This window comes from Bombina bombina, chromosome 5 (genome assembly GCF_027579735.1).
Source record: "Bombina bombina isolate aBomBom1 chromosome 5, aBomBom1.pri, whole genome shotgun sequence".
Lineage (NCBI taxonomy): Eukaryota > Metazoa > Chordata > Amphibia > Anura > Bombinatoridae > Bombina > Bombina bombina.
Window position 1 is genome coordinate 955,650,189 of NC_069503.1, and position 26,167 is coordinate 955,676,355.

Here is a 26,167-nt window from a genome sequence, read left to right on the forward strand (position 1 = left end):
GCTCACCCTTTTAATGACACTCCCATAAGGGATAAATAAAAGATAAGGAAAACTAAGTTGAATCCTTATTTTAAGGTAATTAAAAAGGACAAAAAAATAAATAAAAAAGATAAAGATTAGAGAAACGACATACTAAAATATACAGGTGAACAGAGCATGGAGGTCATTTTCTGGTCCTAACAAACACAAACAATGAATATTTAAACGTTTTATGTGATTCTTAAAAGCTTATAGATGTGAGACCAGTTGCAAGATGTTTCTCTGGTATGTAACTATAAGTAATAAAAATTATGTATTGGGTCTAGACCAGTGATGGCTAACCTTGGCACTCAAGATGTTTCAGAACAACATTTCCCATGAAGCTCGACTGGACTTCAGAGTGCTTAAGCATCATGGGAAATGTAGTTCTGAAACATCTCGGGTACTAAGGTTCGCCATTACTGGTCTAGACGGTCCCTTTAAGCTAAAAAAGTAAATTTATGCTTACCTGATAAATTAATTTCTTCTATAAGACAAGTCCGCAGATTCATCCTTTACTTGTGGGATATTATCCTCCTGCTAACAGAAGTGGCAAAGAGCAGAAGAGCTGTCTATATAGCTCCTCCCTTAGCTCCACCCCCCAGTCATTCGACCGAAGGTACAGGAAGAAAAAGGAGAAACTACAAGGTGCAGAGGTGACTGAAGTTTAAAATCAAAAAATATCTGTCTTAAAATGACAGGGCAGGCCGTGGACTCGTCGTACCATAGAAGAAATTAATTTATCAGGTAAGCATAAATTTACTTTTCTTCTATAAGGTACGACGAGTCCACGGATTCATCCTTTACTCGTGGGATACAATACCAAAGCTACAGGACACGGATGAATGGGAGGGACAAGACAGATGGTTAAACAGAAGGCACCACTGCTTGAAGAACTCTTCTCCCAAAAATAGCCTCCGAAGAAGCAAATCTATCAAATTTCTAAAATTTGGAAAAGGTATGAAGCGAAGACCAAGTCGCAGCCTTACAAATCCTTGGCTGCTTGCAAGTAAAACTTCAAAGCAGAAACCACGTAAAAGTTGTGCAACAGACGCTCCTTCTTAGAGGAAGGATTAGGACACAGAGAAGGAACAACTATTTCCTGATTGATATTCCTATTAGTAACAACCTTAGGAAGGAATCCAGGTTTGGTACGCAAAACCACCTTATCAGCATGGAAAACAAGATAAGGAGAGTCACATTGCAATGCAGATAATTCAGAAACTCTTTGAGCCGAAGAGATAGCAACTAAAAACAGAACTTTCCAAGATAGAAGCTTAATATCTATGGAATGCATAGGTTCAAACGGAACCCCTTGAAGTATTTTAAGAACTAAATTCAAACTACATGGCGGAGCAACAGGTTTAAACACAGGCTTGATTCCAACTAAAGCCTGACAGAACGACTGAACGTCTGGAACATCTGCCAGACGCTTGTGCAGTAGAATTGATAAGGCCCCCTTCTTCAATCCTTCTTGGAGAAAGGACAAAATCCTAGGAATCCTGATCTTACTCCATGAGTAGCCTTTGGATTCGCACCAATAAAGATATTTACGCCATATCTTATGATAAATTTTCCTAGTGACAGGCTTTCAAGCCTGAATCAAGGTATCTATGACCGACTCAGAGAAACCCAGCTTGGATAAAATCAAGCGTTCAATCTCCAAGCAGTCAGACGCAGAGAAACTAGCTTTGGATGCTGAAATGACCTTGAATCAGAAGGTACTGTCTCAGTAGCAGAGTCCATGGTGGCAGAGATGACATGTCCACCAGGTCTGCATACCAAGTCCTGCGTGGCCACGCAGGTGCTATCAAAATCACAGAAGTTCTCTCCTGTTTGATTATGGCAATCAAACGAGGAAGGAGAGGAAATGGTGGAAACACATAAGCCAGGTTGAACGACCAGGGTACTACTAGAGCATCTATCAGTACTGCCTGAGGATCCCTTGACCTGGACCCGTAATAAGGACGTTTGGCGTTCTGACGAGACGCCATCAGATCCAATTCTGGTGTGCCCTATTGCTGAATCAATTGTGCAAACACCTCCGGATGGAGTTCCCACTCCCCCGGATGAAAAGTCTGACGACTTAGAAAATCCGCTTCCCAGTTCTCCACTCCTGGGATATAGATTGCTGATAGATGGCAAGAATGAGTCTCTGCCCATCGAATTATTTTGGTAACCTCTATCATCGCTAGAGAACTCTTTGTTCCCCCCTGATGATTGATATATGCTACAGTCGTGATATTGTCCAACTGGAATCTTATGAATCTGGCCGAAGACAGCTGAGGCCACGCCAGAAGCGCGTTGAATATCGCTCTCAGTTCTAGAATATTTATCGGGAGGAGAGCCTCCTCCTGAGTCCACAAACCCTGTGCTTTCAGGGAATTCCAGACTGCACCCCAGCCCAATAGGCTGGCGTCCGTCGTCACTATGACCCATGCTGGCCTGCGGAAACACATTCCCTGGGACAGATGATCCTGTGACAACCACCAAAGAAGAGAGTCTCTGGTCACTTGATCCAGATGTATCTGAGGAGATAAATCTGCATAATCCCCATTCCACTGTTTGAGCATGCATAGTTGCAGTGGTCTGAGATGCAAGCGAGCAAACGGAACTAAGTCCAATGCCGCTACTATTAGTCCGATTACCTCCAAACACAGAGCCACTGACAGCCGAGGAATTGAATGAAGAGCTCGGCAGATGGTTAAAATCTTTGATTTCCTGACCTCCGTCAGAAAATTTTTCCTGTCCACGAAATCTATCAGAGTTCCCAGGAATGGAACTCTTGTGAAAATTCTGGGAGCTGTGGCAAACCCGAAGGGAAGAGCCACAAACTGGTAATGCTTGTCCAGAAAGGCGAACCTGAGGAACTGGTGATGATCTTTGTGGATATGGATGAGTAGATACGCATCCTTTAAGTCCACGGTGGTCATATATTGACCCTCCTGGATCATTGGTAAAATAGTCTGAATGGTCTCCATCTTGAAGAATGGTCTGAAGGTTCCCTCTTTTTAGGGAACCACAAACAGATTGGAGTAACACCCCTGCCCTGTTCTGTTTTCGGAACTGGGCAGATCAATCCCATGGTATATAGGTCTTCTACACAGCATAAGAACGCCTCTCTTTTTGTCTGGTTTACAGACAATTGAGAAAGATGGAATCTTCCCCTTGGAGAATCTTTGAAATCTAGAAGATACCCCTGGGTTACGATTTCTAAAGCCCAGGAGTCCTGAAGTCTCTTGCCCAAGCCTGAGCAAAGATCTCTTACACAGCGTAAGAACGTCTCTCTTTTTATCTGGTCTACAGACAATCGTGAAAGAAGAAACCTTCCTCTGGGGAAGGAATTTTTAACTTCAACTGATACCCCTGAGAAACAATGTCTAGTGTCCAGGTATCCTGAAAGTCTCTTATCCAAGCCTGGACAAAGAGAGAAAGTCTGCCCCCTACTAGATCCGGTCCCGGATCAGGGGCTACCCCTTCATGCCGTCTTGGTGGCAGCAGTGGGCTTCTTGGCCTGATTACCCTTGTTCAAAGTCTGGTTAGGTCTCCAGACTGACTTGGATTGAGCAAAATTCCCCTCTTGCTTTGCAGCAGGGGAAGAGGTATAGGGACCACCTTTGAAGTTTCGAAAGGACGAAAATCATTTTCTTTGGTCCTCATCTTGTCTTAACCTGAGGAAGGGCATGGCCTTTCCCTCCAGTGATGTCTGAAATTATCTCTTTCAGTTCAGGCCCGAATAGGGCCTTACCCTTGAAAGGGATGGCTAAAAGCTTAGATTTTGATGACACATCAGCAGACCAGGACTTAAGCCATAACGCTCTACGCGCTAAAATGGCAAAACCTGAATTCTTTGCCGCTAATTTAGCCAGTTGAAAAGCGGCATCTGTAATGAAAGAATTAGCTAGCTTGAGAGCCTTAATTCTATCCAGACTATCATCTAATGGGGTCTCAACCTGAAGAGCCTCCTCCAGAGCCTCGAACCAAAAAGCAGCTGCAGTAGTTACAGGAACAATGCACGCTATAGGTTGGAGAAGAAAAACCCTGATGAACAAATATTTTCTTCAGAAGACCCTCTAATTTTTTATCCATAGGATCTTTGAAATCACAACTGTCCTCAATAGGTATAGTTGTACGCTTAGCCAGGGTAGAAATAGTTCCCTCCACCTTAGGGACCGTCTGCCACGAGTCCCGCATGGTGTCTGATATGGGAAACATTTTCTTAAAAGTAGGAGGGGGAGCGAACGGAATACCTGGTCTATCCCACTCCTTAGTAACAATGTCCAAAATCCTCTTAGGGACCGGAAAAACATCAGTGTAGGCAGGAACCTCTAGAAATCTGTCCATTTTACACAATTTCTCTGGAACTACAATAGGGTCACAATCATCCAGAGTCGCTAAAACCTCCCTGAGCAATAAGCGGAGGTGTTCTAGTTTAAAATTTATTACCGTCATATCTGAGTCTGTCTGAATCAGAAATCTCTCCCTCAGACAGCAAATCCCTCACCCCCAACTCAGAACATTGTGAGGGTACATCGGATATGGCTAATAAAGCGTCAGAGGACTCAGCATTTGTTCTCACACCAGACCTACTGCGCTTCCCCTGCAACCCAGGCAGCTTAGATAAAACCTCTGTGAGGGTAATATTCATAACTGTGGCCATATCTTGCAGGGTGAAAGAATTAGACGCACTAGAAGTTCTTGGCGTCGCTTGTGCGGGCGTTAAGGGTTGTGACACTTGGGGAGAATTAGATGGCATAACCTGATTCCCTTCTGACTGAGAATCATCCTGCGACATACTTTTAGTAGCTAAAATATGTTCTTTGCAATTTATTGACCTTTCAGTGTATGAGGGACACATTCTAAGTGGGTGTTCCACAATGGCTTCTAAACATATTGAACAATTACTTTCTTCAATGTCAGACATGTTGAACAGGCTAGTAATGACTACAAACAAGCATGAAAACACTTTATTTAGTGAAAAAAATAACAATCTTAAAAAACGGTACTGCACCTTTAAGAGAAAAAAAGCATAAACGTTCTGCAAAACTGCTTTAAAATGAACCAAATATTTAAAATTTTTGCAAGCTGACTCAATATGTGTAGTTAAGTTTGCCCCACAAGGAAATTTAACATTTAACCCCTTAATGTGCAAACCGGATTGAAATTAGGCCTAAATCCGGACAAAAACACCCCAAGTACCTTGCCACAGCCCTGCTGTGGCGCCTACCTGCCCTCAGGGATAGTAAATATGGGGTTAAAGCTTTGATTTGGCCCAAAACATCCACAAGGGCCCTTGGGAATTGGCGCTTGCTGTTGTCTGAGTGAAAACAACTGCGCATCTGAGGCGCAAAAATAGGCCCCGCCAATCTCACTCGATGTCTCTACAGCCTCAAAGAACCGCACCAGAGCGGCTTTAAACTAGCCATGTGGGTTCTGAGACCCAAAAAATAAGCCAAGTGTACCCTCAATAAAGTTGCCCAAAAAACGTTATTGCCCACAAAACGTTAACAGCACTCGCAGTTCATAAACTCAGTGTCAACCATTTTTGTAATTAGCCCCTTATGCAAGCTTAGTAATACCTTTCTATAGCTTTTAGGATTTCTGCTTACCCTTATGGGGATACTCAATCAATCATTAAAGTCCAGCTCACACTGTTATGGAATGGGTGCACGCTATAGCTAGGCACTGCACAGCCCAGCAAACAAATTCCAACAAAAGATGAATAGCAGCACTCCAAGAGTTATCTCCAAGCTTTTATTACATATCCAGGAGTACAAATAGACAGCAACGTTTAACCATTAAACATAATAAATACTAAACTAATAAACAATTCACCTATATAAAACATAAAAAGGTGAAAAATACACAGAATCTTTGAAAACATCAACAATATTTAGAAAATGTTCTTTTTAAAGAAAAAAAGGCCATACTTAAAAATGTTAATTTCAATTGCAGTTTTCTTATATCATTACTTTTTTCTTTTTTTCTTTTTTCTTCTCACATAACATCACCACAAATTCTCAAGGTCTGGGTGACATCTAACTTCATATACAACACTAATCATACAAGAAAAAGAGAGATAGAGATTAATTAATTACAAATTCAAAGAAAAACAAATTTTAAAGAAAAACAGACAAATCATAATCCTTATTCATACCAAATGGAACTAATGAATTCAAAGTAAAAATCCAAAATGCCTCTCTCTGTTTCAGATGTTGTTCCCTATCCCCCCCTCGTCTACCAGGGGGAACATGTTCCAAAATTTGGAATCTAAGTTGGCTCAACCCATGTTGGGCTTCTAGAAAATGAGTGGCTACAGGGGATTTTAGATTCTTTCTCCTGATGTTGGATTTATGCTCAGTGATTCTATCACGTACCCTATGGGTCGTTTCCCCTAAATAAATTAAACCACATGGGGATTTAAGGAGATAGATGGCATACTCTGTGTTACATGTTAAAAAATCTTTGATCCAAATTTTTTTTTTTTCCCCGACTGTGGATGTACAAAAGTGGTTCCCTTAATCATACTATTACAATGGGAGCACCCAAGACATGGGTAACAACCCAAATTTTTACTTAACCCCTTAATGACCACAATGTACCCTGTATGTCACTGGTCGTTAAGGGTTTTTTCAGGACATAATAGCACAAGTCTAGCAAGAACACGCTATTAATGCACTCCCTCCAGCAGGCTTTGTGGAATAGAGCAGTCTCAACGCTGGTGGCAAGACCGCGCTATAAAACAATCAAGTCCCAAAAAAAGGCCAGTGACATACAGGGTACGTCGCTGGTCCTTAAGGGGTTAATTTGTCTTCTGACACAATGCGGTGTACCCGCATCAGCTGGCTTTTTGGTAGGGAGTTCTTTAGAGACTGAGGATGTGCACTGCTCGCTAGCAAAAGATCATTTCTATCAGTCTCTTTCTTATACAAATCTATCCTGATTCTATCCTTATCTTTGAAAACCAAAGTATCTAGAAAAGCCACACTTTCCTCACTGTGAACCAGGGTAAACTTGATATTCCTAGTCGACAGATTTAATGTATCCACAAATTGCAATAGGCTTCCAATGTCGCCGAGAATTTGTGGTGATGTTATGTGAGAAGAAAAAAGTAATGATATAAGAAAACTGCAATTGAAATTAACATATTTAAGTATGGCCTTTTTTTCTTTAAATAGAACATTTTCTAAATATTGTTGATGCTTTCAAAGATTCTGTGTATTTTTCACCTTTTTATGTTTTATATAGGTGAATTGTTTATTAGTTTAGTATTTATGATGTTTAATGGTTAGGATACCCACATATGTAGAAGTAATAACAGTATTAGGAGTTTAGAAAGAGTTAAATATTTTTGTGGGTGTGTCCTAAGGGGTATATAAGGAGGTGGAGGAAGTGATGTATGTATGGCATGATGAAGGACATGTAGTCCGAAACGTTGCTGTCTATTTGTACTCCTGGATATGTAATAAAAGCTTGGAGATAACTCTTTTGGAGTGCTGCTATTCATCTTTTGTTGGCCTTATGGGGATACTGTCAGCCTTTCTGAAATACAGTCTCTCCAGAAAAAATGACTGAACATACCTCACTGCTATATAGCATGAAAACGTTCCTCACACTGAAGTTTCCTGCACCCCCTCAGCCTCTGTGGGAACTGTACTGGATCTTAGTTACAAATGCTAAAATCATCATCCTCCAGGCAGAAGTCTTCCTCCATCTGCTGCCTGAGAGTAAATAGTACACACCTGTACCATTTAAAACAAAAAACTCTTGCTTGAAGAAATTAAAAACTAATATTTTATCACCTCTTTCACTTTACCCTAGTAATTAGAGTAGGCAAAGAGAATGACTGGGGGGTGGCGCTAAGGGAGGAGCTATATAGACAGCTCTGCTGTGGTGCTCTTTGCCACTTCCTGTTAGCAGGAGGATAATATCCCACAAGAAAAAGGATGAATCTGTGGACTCGTCGTACCTTATAGAAGAAATAAATCATAAGCAATATAGTTCAATTTACCTGTACCGTAGAAGACATCCTAGGGTGTCAAAAAGCATAACATTTTGAAAACTGAACGCAAAAAGTGAAAAGGATAATGCTACCGGTATATAAAATATTGCAGCTCTAGCCATCAAATACATTGGAAAATTAAATATGAATAAAAAAGTAACTTTAATAAAAATTTATATATTGCCCTCCTCCAACTACATAGTGCATAATTAAACCTTGTTCTGGTCAATGATATGATTTTTTTTTTGTTGTATAGTATATAGTTAAAAATATACCATTACAGAATATAGCTTTTTAAACACAGATCTGTATTATTCATTGTCCCCAATGCCACCTGTAATTGTTTTAAAGGAAAAAGTTAAATAAAAGCCACAACAATGATGTAGTGTACCAAGTGTATATTTAAATTTACTGTATGCAATCTAACATCACATTTGGTCATAATTTATTGAATATACACAAATGATTGAAGTAGTAAAAGATTTTCAGTTGCAAGAGAATAAGATCATATATTGTGAAAAAGTAATGCACAATAGAATTTAAAGCCAGGTCCATTTCTAAGCATTAAGTGAGTCTGTTCCTAATAAAGCACATTTTTGTGAAATGTATATATTATAATATATATATTTATATATATATATGCATATATTGACAGTTCTACAGGGAGCAAACTATTTATAAGGAAAAAAGATGAAGGGGAAATAAAATGACACTACTTACATATTCACAAACCAGAACATAATAATTTTCATGTTTAAAATACTCTCATTTAGGATTTTCAGCTTTTAAAAACAAAAAGTAAACCTATTTTGGACCCTACCAGAGGAAAAAAATAAAAATACATTACTCTTTTTAAGTTAAAAGGAGGTATTCTCAGCATGACAAAGACATTTTTGTTTTCACAAAGTATGGAAAGGACATGAGACTGCCATATTTGGATGAAAGGCAATTATTGCAGCAAAAGTGTTTAGTGATTATATATATTTTTTAAAGCAGTAGTGATTTTGCAAAGCAAATTGACATGATTATGGTCACTAAAACTTACTGTACAGCAGTGTTTTAGTTACATGAATTGTAATTTAGCTTCTGAAAGAAAAAGCTAAACATATCTGTACCAGAAAAATGTGCAGACAACATGCAATCTCTACAACCTTACCTTTTGAAGAATGCATGTAAAAAGAAATGTTTAACACAGTGACAAGAGGTGTATATTTGAAAGGCCTTGTTGTCTTCCTAAATAAATAGCTAATGCCATGTTTCACAAAAAAATAAAAAAATAAAAAATGCCTATACTTAGGGCTTGAAAATTTATGAATTTAGGAGCCTGCTACATTTTTTTTTAGGAGTCAGGAAATCTGGCTTCTTAGATTTATCAAGCTTTGAATTAGACCACAAGAGAATATGACTGTGTAATCTGACATTAAATTATATTGATAGAGGGTAAGGACATCAAGCATTGATATCATAAAGATTTCTGGACTTAAGTTACCCAGTAGTTTACACACTAAAAACTCCAAAACAGCTATAAAAACTTAGTTTCAGCTTGATAAAAATAAAAACAGAATATACAAAGCTGAGAGCATGAGGACTTTATGCTGACCTAAGCTCTGTGTTACTGCAGTGTGCTGCTCTTTTTAATCTGGTGTAGAATATAGTATAAAATGTTTAATAGCAATTTAAAGAAACAAAAACAATGCTCCACATAAACTTGATACCTTAAATGGTATCTTTATGCAGAAAGTGCCTGAAATTTCTACAAAACTGATTTTTAGAAGACCAGAAAAATATAAAAGTAAAATACATATCAATCCACAAAGGGCTGGGACACTTCTCTTGTACACAACTATTAAATGTGAGCTGTGTGGTAGTTTCATGTGTAGTTATTGAGGAAACATTTTTGTTACTAAAGATAGTCATTTAGAAATGTATATATTTACCATTTATACAATGAAACATAAAAGGAAAGCAAAGGAGGAAAATGTCTCTGTAGTTCCCAAGTGTCAGTATGTCAACAAGTGGCAAACACTGAATCAAGAACATAATAACCATTGTTAATAATCCAATCTAAACCACCGTATTCACGCTATGTGAGAGCCTATGAGAAAGGACTACACAGTTACATTCTGATATCACTGATCATACAAATTAATATGATTTAAAAGCAGCAGAAATTGGGATCTCTTATTGAACCCAATACCAGTGTTGTGGCTTAGAATAACTTGCCCACCACTCCTATTAATAAAATACAGAACAATGCTTCACAAGTTACCTATTTTGGCTCTATTTCAATCTTTTACTAGCTCACATCATCACCAATACATGCAATTAAAGATGAACAACCTACATGACCTGATCTTCAGGAACGTGGAGCAGTATACACAGAAATGGCCTTAAACTTGATTAACAATAAAATAATTTAAATAATTATAAAAAAAAAGTTGAAAGGATACAATAAATCATTTCAAAATGTTACAGAGCTCTGCATAAGAAAAAATATGATGCAAGCTAGCTTTGCTCTCATACAGTCAGACTTATCTTTCTAAACAAAAACTTGCCTGTGTCGTTATAAATATAGGCCTACATCTGAGCTTAAAAGAATTTGGCTGGGGCAGTTTAACTCTTACTATGTTAGAGGGGCAGCAACGCATACACAAACAAATGTATTTGACGACTCAAGCACTGTAGGATTACATCACATTCATACTTTGATTCATTATCTTCTTTGCATTCTATCAAACTTAATTGATACATCAAATAACATTACAATAGTAGTTTTATGCTCTGATAGGACCAAACATAGCTATATCCTATAAATAAAATACATTTTATTTCTTTGATAACTGATTGGAGATGTGAGGACTCTGTATAAGTCAACCAAATGGTTGGATTCTGTACAGTCCTGTGCAAATATAAAAACAAACACAAAATAACAAAACATTTTTGCTATAAGGCCTTTTACCCTACAGTTTTCACAGCAACATCTCTAGTCCAGCACGGTACCGTGTTTTTCAAGCCTTCAGCCCAAAATGTTTCAATCAACAATTGTATAATTCTGTCCAGCTGCAGCACCTTTAAGTTTAAATGCCTGTTGGCAGTCAGTCATCTATGGTCATACAAACATCTCCTGACTCATCCCATCGAGACTGAGGTTTCTGCCGCTCCCACTGGGATGCATCATTCTGTTCTCCCCAGCAGGATGGATCATTTTGCTCTGACCACCGAGAATTATCATTCTGGTCTTCACCATCTTCTCCTGGTTCATCATCTGCATCCACTGTCTCCACAAGATCATTATCATCATACTCTTCATCCCTTGGGAAATCTGCATCTGGTACTTGTTCAACACCAGATTCTTGTAGCCCTGTTTGTGATTTATCTACACAGTCTACACAAACTCCATAACGTCGAGAACCATGTCTAATTCCTACACTGGCTGCTAGCATGAAGATCTTCTTACACACCATGCACTTATATTTCTTATCCTTTTTATGGACCTGGATATAAAAGAAGAAGAAGAAAAAGAAATTGTAAAAAGAGATATATAGAGATATAGAGATATAGAGATATATATATATATATATATATATATATATATATATATATATATATATATATATATATATATATATATATATATATATATATATATATATATATATATATATATATATATTAATCAAATGTGCTGTAACTGACCATTGTAAAACAATAAGTTCTGTTAAAAACAGAATTTATGTTTACCTGATAAATTACTTTCTCCAACGGTGTGTCCGGTCCACGGCGTCATCCTTACTTGTGGGATATTCTCTTCCCCAACAGGAAATGGCAAAGAGCCCAGCAAAGCTGGTCACATGATCCCTCCCAGGCTCCGCCTACCCCAGTCATTCGACCGACGTTAAGGAGGAATATTTGCATAGGAGAAACCATATGATACCGTGGTGACTGTAGTTAAAGAAAATAAATTATCAGACCTGATTAAAAAACCAGGGCGGGCCGTGGACCGGACACACCGTTGGAGAAAGTAATTTATCAGGTAAACATAAATTCTGTTTTCTCCAACATAGGTGTGTCCGGTCCACGGCGTCATCCTTACTTGTGGGAACCAATACCAAAGCGTTAGGACACGGATGAAGGGAGGGAGCAAATCAGGTCACCTAAATGGAAGGCACCACGGCTTGCAAAACCTTTCTCCCAAAAATAGCCTCAGAAGAAGCAAAAGTATCAAACTTGTAAAATTTGGTAAAAGTGTGCAGTGAAGACCAAGTCGCTGCCCTACATATCTGATCAACAGAAGCCTCGTTCTTGAAGGCCCATGTGGAAGCCACAGCCCTAGTGGAATGAGCTGTGATTCTATCAGGAGGCTGCCGTCCGGCAGTCACATAAGCCAATCTGATGATGCTTTTAATCCAAAAAGAGAGAGAGGTAGAAGTTGCTTTTTGACCTCTCCTTTTACCAGAATAAACAACAAACAAGGAAGATGTTTGTCTAAAATCCTTTGTAGCATCTAAATAGAATTTTAGAGCGCGAACAACATCCAAATTGTGCAACAAACGTTCCTTCTTCGAAACTGGTTTCGGACACAAAGAAGGCACGACTATCTCCTGGTTAATGTTTTTGTTAGAAACAACTTTTGGAAGAAAACCAGGTTTAGTACGTAAAACCACCTTATCTGCATGGAACACCAGATAAGGAGGAGAACACTGCAGAGCAGATAATTCTGAAACTCTTCTAGCAGAAGAAATTGCAACCAAAAACAAAACTTTCCAAGATAATAACTTAATATCAACGGAATGTAAGGGTTCAAACGGAACCCCCTGAAGAACTGAAAGAACTAAGTTGAGACTCCAAGGAGGAGTCAAAGGTTTGTAAACAGGCTTGATTCTAACCAGAGCCTGAACAAAGGCTTGAACAGCTGGCACAGCTGCCAGCTTTTTGTGAAGTAACACAGACAAGGCAGAAATCTGTCCCTTCAAGGAACTTGCAGATAATCCTTTCTCCAATCCTTCTTGAAGAAAGGATAGAATCTTAGGAATCTTTACCTTGTCCCAAGGGAATCCTTTAGATTCACACCAACAGATATATTTTTTCCATATTTTGTGGTAAATTTTTCTAGTTACAGGCTTTCTGGCCTGAACAAGAGTATCAATAACAGAATCTGAGAACCCTCGTTTTGATAAGATCAAGCGTTCAATCTCCAAGCAGTCAGCTGGAGTGAGACCAGATTCGGATGTTCGAACGGACCTTGAACAAGAAGGTCTCGCCTCAAAGGTAGCTTCCATGGTGGAGCCGATGACATATTCACCAGATCTGCATACCAAGTCCTGCGTGGCCACGCAGGAGCTATCAAGATCACCGACGCCCTCTCTTGATTGATCCTGGCTACCAGCCTGGGGATGAGAGGAAACGGCAGGAATACATAAGCTAGTTTGAAGGTCCAAGGTGCTACTAGTGCATCTACTAGAGTCGCCTTGGGATCCCTGGATCTGGACCCGTAGCAAGGAACCTTGAAGTTCTGACGAGAGGCCATCAGATCCATGTCTGGAATGCCCCACAGTTGAGTAATTTGGGCAAAGATTTCCGGGTGGAGTTCCCACTCCCCCGGATGTAATGTCTGACGACTCAGAAAATCTGCTTCCCAATTTTCCACTCCTGGGATGTGGATTGCAGACAGGTGGCAGGAGTGAGTCTCCGCCCATTGAATGATTTTGGTCACTTCTTCCATCGCCAGGGAACTCCTTGTTCCCCCCTGATGGTTGATGTACGCAACAGTCGTCATGTTGTCTGATTGAAACCGTATGAACTTGGCCTTTGCTAGCTGAGGCCAAGCCTTGAGAGCATTGAATATCGCTCTCAGTTCCAGAATATTTATCGGTAGAAGAGATTCTTCCCGAGACCAAAGACCCTGAGCTTTCAGGGATCCCCAGACCGCGCCCCAGCCCATCAGACTGGCGTCGGTCGTGACAATGACCCACTCTGGTCTGCGGAAGGTCATCCCTTGTGACAGGTTGTCCAGGGACAGCCACCAACGGAGTGAGTCTCTGGTCCTCTGATTTACTTGTATCTTCGGAGACAAGTCTGTATAGTCCCCATTCCACTGACTGAGCATGCACAGTTGTAATGGTCTTAGATGAATGCGCGCAAAAGGAACTATGTCCATTGCCGCTACCATCAAACCTATTACTTCCATGCACTGCGCTATGGAAGGAAGAGGAACGGAATGAAGTGTTTGACAAGAGTTTAGAAGTTTTGTTTTTCTGGCCTCTGTCAGAAAAATCCTCATTTCTAAGGAGTCTATTATTGTTCCCAAGAAGGGAACCCTTGTCGACGGAGATAGAGAACTCTTTTCCACGTTCACTTTCCATCCGTGAGATCTGAGAAAGGCCAGGACTATGTCCGTGTGAGCCTTTGCTTGAGGAAGGGACGACGCTTGAATCAGAATGTCGTCCAAGTAAGGAACTACTGCAATGCCCCTTGGTCTTAGTACCGCTAGAAGGGACCCTAGGACCTTTGTGAAAATCCTTGGAGCAGTGGCTAATCCGAAAGGAAGCGCCACGAACTGGTAATGCTTGTCCAGGAATGCGAACCTTAGGAACCGATGATGTTCCTTGTGGATAGGAATATGTAGATACGCATCCTTTAAATCCACCGTGGTCATGAATTGACCTTCCTGGATGGAAGGAAGAATTGTTCGAATGGTTTCCATTTTGAACGATGGAACCTTGAGAAACTTGTTTAAGATCTTGAGATCTAAGATTGGTCTGAACGTTCCCTCTTTTTTGGGAACTATGAACAGATTGGAGTAGAACCCCATCCCTTGTTCTCCTAATGGAACAGGATGAATCACTCCCATTTTTAACAGGTCTTCTACACAATGTAAGAATGCCTGTCTCTTTATGTGGTCTGAAGACAATTGAGACCTGTGGAACCTCCCCCTTGGGGGAAGCCCCTTGAATTCCAGAAGATAACCTTGGGAGACTATTTCTAGTGCCCAAGGATCCAGAACATCTCTTGCCCAAGCCTGAGCGAAGAGAGAGAGTCTGCCCCCCACCAGATCCGGTCCCGGATCGGGGGCCAACATTTCATGCTGTCTTGGTAGCAGTGGCAGGTTTCTTGGCCTGCTTTCCCTTGTTCCAGCCTTGCATTGGTCTCCAGGCTGGCTTGGCTTGAGAAGTATTACCCTCTTGCTTAGAGGACGTAGCACTTGGGGCTGGTCCGTTTCTACGAAAGGGACGAAAATTAGGTTTATTTTTGGCCTTGAAAGACCTATCCTGAGGAAGGGCGTGGCCCTTACCCCCAGTGATATCAGAGATAATCTCTTTCAAGTCAGGGCCAAACAGCGTTTTCCCCTTGAAAGGAATGTTAAGTAGTTTGTTCTTGGAAGACGCATCCGCTGACCAAGATTTCAACCAAAGCGCTCTGCGCGCCACAATAGCAAACCCAGAATTTTTCGCCGCTAACCTAGCCAATTGCAAAGTGGCGTCTAGGGTGAAAGAATTAGCCAATTTGAGAGCACGGATTCTGTCCATAATCTCCTCATAAGGAGGAGAATCACTATCGATCGCCTTTACTAGCTCATCGAACCAGAAACACGCGGCTGTAGTGACAGGGACAATGCATGAAATTGGTTGTAGAAGGTAACCTTGCTGAACAAACATCTTTTTAAGCAAACCTTCTAATTTTTTATCCATAGGATCTTTGAAAGCACAACTATCTTCTATGGGTATAGTGGTGCGTTTGTTTAAAGTAGAAACCGCTCCCTCGACCTTGGGGACTGTCTGCCATAAGTCCTTTCTGGGGTCGACCATAGGAAACAATTTTTTAAATATGGGGGGAGGGACGAAAGGTATACCGGGCCTTTCCCATTCTTTATTTACAATGTCCGCCACCCGCTTGGGTATAGGAAAAGCTTCTGGGAGCCCCGGGACCTCTAGGAACTTGTCCATTTTACATAGTTTCTCTGGGATGATCAAATTCTCACAATCATCCAGAGTGGATAATACCTCCTTAAGCAGAGCGCGGAGATGTTCCAACTTAAATTTAAATGTAATCACATCGGGTTCAGCTTGCTGAGAAATTTTCCCTGAATCTGAAATTTCTCCCTCAGACAAAACCTCCCTGGCCCCCTCAGACTGGTGTAGGGGCATTTCAGAACCATTATCATCAGCGTCCTCATGCTCTTCAGTATCTAAAACAGAGCAGTCGCGCTTACGCTGATAAGTGGGCATTTTGGCTAAAATGTTTTTGATAGAATTATCCATTACAGCCGTTAATTGTTGCATAGTAAGGAGTATTGGCGCGCTAGATGTACTAGGGGCCTCCTGAGTGGGCAAGACTGGTGTAGACGAAGGAGGGAATGATGCAGTACCATGCTTACTCCCCTCACTTGAGGAATCATCTTGGGCATCATTTTCAGTGTCACATAAATCACATCTATGTAAATGAGAAGGAACCTTGGCTTCCCCACATTCAGAACACAGTCTATCTGGTAGTTCAGACATGTTAAACAGGCATAAACTTGATAACAAAGTACAAAAAACGTTTTAAAATAAAACCGTTACTGTCACTTTAAATTTTAAACTGAACACACTTTATTACTGCAATTGCGAAAAAGTATGAAGGAATTGTTCAAAGCCTTAAAAGTATTGCACACCAAATTTGGAAGCTTTAACCCTTAAAATAACGGAACCGGAGCCGTTTTTATCTTTAACCCCTTTACAGTCCCTGGTATCTGCTTTGCTGAGACCCAACCAAGCCCAAAGGGGAATACGATACCAAATGACGCCTTCAGAAAGTCTTTTCTATGTATCAGAGCTCCTCACACATGCGACTGCATGTCATGCTTCTCAAAAACAAGTGCGCAATACCGGCGCGAAAATGAGGCTCTGCCTATGATTAGGGAAAGCCCCTAGAGAATAAGGTGTCTAAAACAGTGCCTGACGATATTATTTTACAAAAATACCCAGATTAAATGATTCCTCAAGGCTAAATATGTGTATATATGAATCGATTTAGCCCAGAAAATGTCTACAGTCTTAATAAGCCCTTGTGAAGCCCTTATTTACTGTCTGAATAAAAATGGCTTACCGGATCCCATAGGGAAAATGACAGCTTCCAGCATTACATCGTCTTGTTAGAATGTGTCATACCTCAAGCAGCAAAAGACTGCTCACTGTTCCCCCAACTGAAGTTAATTCCTCTCAACAGTCCTGTGTGGAACAGCCATGGATTTTAGTAACGGTTGCTAAAATCATTTTCCTCTTACAAACAGAAATCTTCATCTCTTTTCTGTTTCAGAGTAAATAGTACATACCAGCACTATTTTAAAATAACAAACTCTTGATTGAATAATAAAAACTACAGTTAAACACTAAAAAACTCTAAGCCATCTCCGTGGAGATGTTGCCTGTACAACGGCAAAGAGAATGACTGGGGTAGGCGGAGCCTGGGAGGGATCATGTGACCAGCTTTGCTGGGCTCTTTGCCATTTCCTGTTGGGGAAGAGAATATCCCACAAGTAAGGATGACGCCGTGGACCGGACACACCTATGTTGGAGAAACACCATTCAAAACTTATTCCTGCTACATTTGACTTGAGAATATTGTACCATATTTGTATTAAAGGGACACTGTAATTCAATACATTCTGTAATTCATTAAAGAGACACTGTACCCATATTTTTTCTTTCGTGATTCAGATAGAGCATGAAATTTTAAGTAACTTTCTAATTTACTCCTATTATCAAATTTTCTTCATTCTCTTGGTATCTTTATTTGAAATGTACAAATGTAAGTTTAGATGCCGGCCCATTTTTGGTGAACAACCTGGGTTGTCCTTGCTGATTGGTGGATAAATTCATCCACCATTAAAAAAGTTCTGTCCAGAGTACTGAAAACAAAAAAAGCTTAGATGCCTTCTTTTTCAAATAAAGATAGCAAGAGAATGAAGAAAAATTGATAATAGGAGCAAATTAGAAAGTTGCTTAAAATTGCATGCTCTTTCTTAATTGCAATAGAAAAAAATTTGGGTTCAGTGTCCCTTTAAGTGTGTCTTTTTTAGCACCAAAAACCTTGCAAGTATATATGATGGTTGAAGTGCCGACTGGGAGCAAAAGAGAATTGCTGGTACTGAGCAGACATGCAAATGCTTGCAGTCCAATACCACTTTAACCATTTGAGAAGCAACAACATGTACAACAGCTGTACAAATTTAGACATACAGATAGACTCACATACAAAATTGTAACACTTACTAAGGAATGCCTTTTCACATGTTCTCTTCTGGTAAACAGCTTTCCACAGATGTCGCAACTAAAAGATCTCACTCCTGTATGAATGAGCAAGTGTCTTTTTAGTGTTCTCCTGTATTTTGCTACATAATTACAATGTGGGCACTTTAACTTGTTCATTAGCCCTCCAGATGCATCTCCTAAAATAAAGATAAAAAAATAAATAAAAAAAAAATGTAAGTTTTTTTGAATACATAGTACAAAATAATATAGTGCTGATTTTAGGAAGAAAATGATAGTTCAGAAATATATTAAAATATGGTGCATTACAGCCTTTAAAAAAAAAAGGTAGCAAACGACGAGAGGTAACACACCAAGAGGAGTGGATTATCTGTCGGTTTGCTACCTAATTGATTGAGTGAAGATCTTGTTAGTTTGCTAAATGACATATATACATACCCACCCACACACATATATATTTTTTTATTATTTATTAAATTTATTTATTTGGGATACAACGAAATAAATTATTGACCGAAAACCAAAAACAAATTTTTTTAAACAAATTTTAAAATACTTTTTTAGATAATTTTAATGGTTACCAAAGTGGGCTGTAACGTGCATTAGGGGGTGGTGAAATTATTAAGGGGAGAACGGATTGCCATTGGGGGGCGCTAGCAGTAAAGGGAGTGCAAGAAGATGCACACTCTAAGCTTACTAAAGGTTTTGTATTGTGAGACCCTTGGCATTTGGTTAAATGTAGTGACACTTCGAGAAGCTTTTAACAAATGTGTATTATGGCAACGTTTGTTAACGTTACTATTTAGGAAAGAAACGTTTTCGTTGCCATAATACATATTTATCTTAAAAGGTTCTCGGAGTGTCACTAAATTTAACCAAATGCCAAGGGTCTCACAATACGAAACTATCAGTAAGCTTAGAGGTTCCTGGATAGCGCTTGCTTATTGGTGTCTACATTTAGCCACCAATCAGCAAGCACTATCCAGGTGCTGAACCAAAAATGGTCCGGCTTCTAAGCTTTACATTCCTGCTTTCAAATAAAGATAGCAAGAGAACGAAAAAAAATGATAACAGGAGTAAAATTAGAAAGTTGCTTAAAATTGCATGCTCTATCTGAATCATTAAAGGGAAAAAAAAGGAAATTTATTCTTACCTGATAAATTTGTTTCTTTTACGATACGATGAGTCCACGGATTTCATCCTTACTTGTGGAATATCGCCTCCTGGTCAGCAGGAGGAGGCAAAGAGCACCACAGCAGAGCTGTATATATAGCTCCTCCCTTACCTCCCACTCCAGTCATTCGACCGAAGTTAGGAAGAGAAAGGAAAAGCCAAGGTGCAGAGGTGACTGAAGTTTAACAAAATTAAAGACCTGTCTTAGAAAAACAGGGTGGGCCGTGGACTCATATCGTAAAAGAAACAAATTTATCAGGTAAGAATAAATTTCCTTCTCTTTTACAAGATACGATGAGTCCACGGATTTCATCCTTTCTTGTGGGATACAATACCAAAGCTATTGTACACGGATGAAAGGGAGGGACAAGACAGGGAACCTAAATGGAAGGCACCACTGCTTGAAGAACTTTTCTCCCAAAAACAGCCTAAGACGAGGCAAAAGTATCAAATTTGTAAAAATTTGGAAAAAGTGTGAAGAGACCACCAAGTTGCAGCTTTGCAAATCTGTTCAACAGAAGCATCATTTTTCAATGCCCATGAGGAAGCCACAGCCCTAGTGGAATGGGACGTAATTTGTTCAGGAGGCTGCTGTCCAGCAGTCTCATATGCAAAACGGATGATACTCTTCAGCCAAAAAGAAAGAGGTAGCCGTAGCTTTCTGACCCCTACGTTTCCCTAAAAAAACAACAAACAAGGAAGACGATTGACAAAAATCCTTAGTCGCCTGTAAGTAGAACTTCAAGGCACGGACCACATCCAAATTATGTAACAGACGCTCCTTCTTAGAAGAAGGATTAGGACACAAGGAAGGAACAACAATTTCCTGATTAATATTTTTATTTGAAACAACCTTAGGAAGAAAACCAGGTTTGGTACGTAACACCACCTTATCAGAATGAAAAATAAGATAAGGAGAATCACATTGCAATGCCGAAAGCTCAGAAACTTTGCGAGCAGAAGAAATAGCAACCAAAAATAAAACTTTCCAAGACTATAACTTAATATCTATGGAATGCATAGGTTCAAACGGAACCCCTTGAAGAACTAAATTCAAACTCCAAGGAGGAGCAATTGGTCTAAACACAGGCCTGATTCTAGTCAGAGCCTGACAAAAAGACTGAACATCTGGAACATCTGCCAGACGCTTGTGCAACAAAATAGATAAAGCAGAAATCTGTCCCTTTAAGGAACTTGCTGACAACCCTTTCTCCAATCCGTCTTGGAGAAAAGACAAAATCCTGGGAATCCTAACCCTACTCCATGAGTAGCCCTTGGATTCACACCAATAAAGATATTTACGCCATATCTTATGGTAAATTTTCCTAGTAACAGGCTTACGTGCCTGAATCAAGGTATCTATGACTGAATCAGAAAACCCTTGCTTAGATAAAATGAAGTGTTCAATCTCCAAGCAGTTAGCTGCAGAGAAACTAGATTCGGATGGTGGAAGGGTCCCTGAATGAGAAGGTCTTTCCTCAATGGAAGCCTCCACGGTGGCTGAGATGACATGTACACCAGATCGGCATATCAAATCCTGCGAGGCCACGCAGGAGTGATGAGGATCACCGATGCCCTCTCCTGTTTGACTCGAGCAATCACCCGGGGCAGGAGAGCAAATGGAGGGAACACATAAGCTAGGCTGAAATACCAAGGCACTGCCAAGGCAACTATCAGCTCGGCCTGGGGATCCCTGGACCTGGACCCGTACCTCGGAAGCTTGGCATTCTGACGAGATGCCATGATATCCAACTCCGGTCTGCCCCATCTGAGAATCAAGCTGGAAAATACCTCCGGATTGAGTTCCCACTCTCCCGGATGAAATGTTTGTCTGCTCAGAAAATCCGCCTCCCAGTTGTCCACCCCTGGGATATGGATCGCCGACAGATGGCAAGAGTGAGACTCCGCCCACTGTATTATCCTGGCTACCTCCGTCATCGCTAAGGAACTTATTGTTCCTCCTTGATGATTGATGTAAGCTACAGTTGTTATGTTGTCCGACTGGAATCTGATGAATTGAGCCGAAGCCAACTGAGGCCAAGCCAGAAGCGCATTGAATATTGCTCTCAATTCTAGAATATTTATGGGAAGGAGAGACTCCGCCTGAGTACATACACCCTGAGCCCTTAGGGAGTTCCAGACTGCTCCCCATTCTATCAGGCTGGCATCCGTTGTCACTATCACCCATGAGGGAATGCGGAAGCATGTCCCCTGGGATAGATGATCCAGCGACAACCACCATAGAAGAGAGTCCCTTGTCTCCTGATCTATAGTTATTTGAGGAGACAAATTTGTATAATCCCCATTCCACTGACTGAGCATGCTCAGTTGCAGAGGCCTGAGATGAAAACGAGCAAACTGAACGATGTCCATTGCTGCTACCATCAACCCAATTACCTCCATGCACTGAGCCACTAACGGCCAAGGATTGGTCCGAAGGGCTCGGCATGTGTCCAGAATCTTTAATTTTCTGACCTCCGTCAAAAAGATTCTCATGCCACCCATGAGTCCTCAGGAAGGATAGAACAATGTCGGTATGAGACTTTGCTAGCTGATAAGACGCCTGGATCAGAATATCGTCCAGATAAGGCGCCACTGCAATGCCTCGCGATCTTAGAACCATAAGCAGGGACCCCAGAACCTTTGTGAAAATCCTGGGAGCCGTGGCCAGACCGAAAGGAAGAGCCACAAACTGAAAATGTTTGTTCAGAAAGGCAAATCTCAGGAACTTGTGATGATCTCTGTGGATAGGAACATGAAGATATGCATCCTTTAGGTCCACGGTAGTCATAAATTGACCCTCCTTGATCAGTGGAAGAATGGTACGAATAGTTTCCATCTTGAAGGATGGAACTCTGATAAACTTGTTAAGACTTTTGAGATCTAAAATAGGTTGGAGCGTTCCCTCTTTTTTGGGAACTACAAAAGAGATTTGAATAAAACCATTGTCCCTGTTCCTGTATTGGAGCAGGACATATGACTCCCATGAAGGAGAGATCTCTTACACAGCGTAAGAACGCCTCTCTTTTTATCTGGTCTACAGACAATCGTGAAAGAAGAAACCTTCCTCTGGGGAAGGAATTTTTAACTTCAACTGATACCCCTGAGAAACAATGTCTAGTGTCCAGGTATCCTGAAAGTCTCTTATCCAAGCCTGGACAAAGAGAGAAAGTCTGCCCCCTACAAGATACGGTCCCAGATCGGGGGCCGACCCTTCATGCCGACTTGGTAGTGGCAGCCTGCTTCTTGGACTGCTTACCCTTGTTCCAAGACTGGTTTGGTCTCCAAGTGGACTTGGTTTGTGAATAATCCCCTTCCTGTTTAGCGGAAGAGGAAGAGGGAACCCCCTTGAAATTTTGAAAGGAACGAAAATTACTCTGTCGCCCTTTCTGTTTGGACTTTTAATCCTGAGGGAGGAGGAGATGACCCTTGCCTCCCGTAATGTCTGAAATAATTTCCTTCAAGTCAGGCCCGAACAGGGTCTTCCCCTTGTAAGGAATAGTCAAGAGCTTAGACTTGGATGACACATCCGCAGACCAAGACTTTAACCATAAAGCCCAACGTGCTAAGATGGCAAAGCCCGAACTCTTAGCCGCCAATTTAGTAATCTGCAGAGAAGCATCCGTAATAAACAAATTGTAATAAACTTAAGAGCTTTAATCCGATAAACTTAAGAGCTTTAATCCGATCCTGTATCTCTTCCAAGGGAGTCTCTGTCTTAAGAGACTCCTCTAGAGCATCAAACCAGAAAGCAGCCGCACTGGTCACAGCAACAATGCAGGCCGCCGGTTGCAAAAGAAATCCCTGGTGGACGTAAACCTTCTGAAGAAGACCCTCTAACTCCTTATCCATAGGGTCTTTAAAGGCACAACTATCCTCGATAGGAATAGTAGTTCGCTTGGCCAGGGTAGAAATAGCCCCCTCTACTTTAGGGACCGTCTGCCAAGAATCCCTAATAGCGTCGGCTATAGGATATATCTTTTTAAATACAGGCGAAGGAGAAAAAGGAATACCTGGTCTTCCCCATTCCTTTGCAATAATCTCTGAAGTCCTTTAAGGAACTGGAAAGACATCTGAGTAAGAAGGAACTTCCAAATATCTGTCTAACTTACTCAATTTCTCTGGCGGGACTATGATGGAGTCACAGTCATCCAAAGTAACCAACATCTCTCTCAGTAATAAACGGAGGTGTTCAAGCTTAAACCTGAAGGAAACCACATCAGGATCAGTCAAGGGCAAAGCACTCCCTGCTTCAGAGAGTTCACCTTCAGAGAGTTCACCCTCAGAGAGTACCTCCGTACTTTCCAACTCAGAGCCCCTGGAGGGTGCATCCGCAATCGGCACCATGGAATCAGTGGCATACGTGCCCACATAGGTGTCCCTTCTTGTACGCTTGCCGTGCGAAATAGGAAGGTTGGATAACGCATCAGAAAGTGTAGAGGATATCACTGCAGCAATGTCTTTTAATGTAAATGCTGCAGACACTGGGGAAATACATTACCCTGCTTTGGCGGGTGTTAAGGGCTGTGATGCTTGGGGAGAAAGCTGCGGCATACCTTGCATCTCATCTATAGACTCCTGAGAAGAATCTGTCTTAGGCAAAGGTTTATCAAAAAAGAAAAAATTGTCCCTATAATATAAGGCTCTCTCACAACATGAAGGACAAAAAGGAACTGGAGGTTCCACAGGGGCATTCAAACATATAGAACAAGTTACCACTTGGATGTCATCTGAATCCATACTAACAGAAGCAATGTACAACAATAATAAAAAAATTGTATTGTCACCAAAGCACCTCGCCTCAACAGCCCTGCTGAGGTGCCTACCTGCCCCCCACGGTCCTCTGACCACTCCTAGGAACAATCCGAAGCAGAGCCTATAAAAACTTGCTTTAATCACAAACCATGCGGTTGAGGCGTTACTTGCAATGCGTCTATCAGCCGGTGACATCCGGAGTAAGAGAAACTGTGCGGCAATTACTGGAGAGCGCGCCAAGTCAAAACTCTGCCCATCGTGGGCGTCGTCAAATGCCACCATTAAACACTGGGGAAATACATGTAACCGCAAAAAAAAAAAAAAAGTGAATTGCCAGCCGCAAAACCGAAGTCCAATAATCAGACTCTGGCAACATATCCCAGTATATCCCATAAAAAAAAAAAAGCATTGAACAGCCGCTCCTGTTACTAATAAAGAGTAAGGCTAAATGATAACAGTGTCCCAAGTGTACTTTTATTAACACAAACACTATCTGACACATATAGCCGTGTTGGTTAACATCCCCCATGAAACCCACACACTCTGAAAATAGGGAAGCCCTTTACTAAGAGCACTGGTTCCCAAAATATGAAAGGAGTACAGTCAGTTCTGAGATATGCCCAAAAGCCCCAGAAATGAAAGACTGCACTTACCTTAATGCTGAGTGTCAGCATGACGAGTCTCACAGTGTAATGAGGTCCTTTGCTCCCTCCTTCAGCTCTGTGAACACAGAAGGGCCTTAGTTAATATTCTCTAAGACCATCAACATAAGGGCAGCACAAGTATGGGAGGCGCAGTGAAGCTAAAACCCCACCAGTTCCCATTGCTTTAAAGCCACCTGTAGCTCTACTCTAGAGGCTGAAAAGGAATACGGCTACACCCTATAGAAAAATAGCACACCTTGGTACCATTTTAAAAATAATAAACTCTTGATTGAAGAATCTAAATTAACACCTCGCTTTACCTCTACCTATCACAGGCAAAGAGAATGACTGGAGTGGGAGGGAAGGGAATATATATATATATATATATATATATATATATATATTATATATATATATATATATATATTATATATATATAATATATATATAGCTCTGCTGTGGTGCTCTTTGCCTCCTCCTGCTGACCAGGAGGCGATATCCCACAAGGATGAAATCTGTGGACTCATCGTATCTTGTAAAAGAAATTGGGTTTAGTACACACGTTTTTTTCTTTGCATAAATGTTTTGTAGATAATCTATAAAAAAAATCCTAACCAAACCCCAAAGTTTTAGGAGAATACGGACATATACTTACTCCTGCTTGCTTTTGTTTGTGTAAAGGGTCTTTTCATATGCAAAGGAAGTGGGAGGGGGAGTGTCAGATATTTTCCACTTGAAGTGGGTGTTCCAGTAACCTTTTAAACAGAGCTAAACTGGAAGCTTCTCAGTTTTATACTGGATTTTTATATCAGTATCTGTGCATATTATTCTTTATAGTAGTGTCTATTCATGCTGTTATAAGAAAATTGGTGTATACTGTCCCTTTAAAAGGGACAATGAACCCAATTTTTTTTCTTTTGTCATTCAGATAGAGCATGCAATTTTAAGCAACTTTCTAATTTACTCCTCTTTCGCATTTTCTTCATTCTCTTGGTATCTTTATTTGAACAGCAAGAATGTAAATTTAGATGCCGGACCATTTTTGGTGAACAACTTCTTGCTGATTGGTGGATAAATTCACCCACCAATAAAAAAAAGTGCTGTCCAAGGGTCTGAACTAAAAATTGACTGGCTCCTTAGCTTAGATGCCTTTTTCAAATAAAGATAGCAAGAAAATGAAGAAAAATTGATAATAGGAGTAAAATAGAAAGTTGCTTAAAATTGCATGCTCTATCTGAATCACAAAAGAAAAAAATTGGGTTCAGTGTCCCTTTAAGCCTAGCTCCTATAGTGTGTCTAAGTAAATGGAGTTCAAAGAGTATTTAGAT

At 40.6% G+C, this 26,167-nt stretch overlaps 1 protein-coding gene across 1 annotated transcript in view; it reads right to left on the reverse strand.

Annotated features, from left to right (window-relative positions):
- Positions 1-8,403: 8,403 nt before the first annotated feature.
- The window catches only part of ZBTB10 (zinc finger and BTB domain containing 10), a 59,621-nt gene continuing 41,857 nt past the window's right edge, over positions 8,404-26,167 (reverse strand). The window contains exons 4-5 of the mRNA XM_053715156.1: positions 18,271-18,446; positions 8,404-11,514 (exon numbers count right to left, since the gene is read on the reverse strand). Coding sequence (XP_053571131.1) covers positions 11,116-11,514; positions 18,271-18,446 — 575 coding nt within the window. The 3' untranslated portion in view covers positions 8,404-11,115. The remainder of the gene's footprint in view (positions 11,515-18,270; positions 18,447-26,167) is intronic.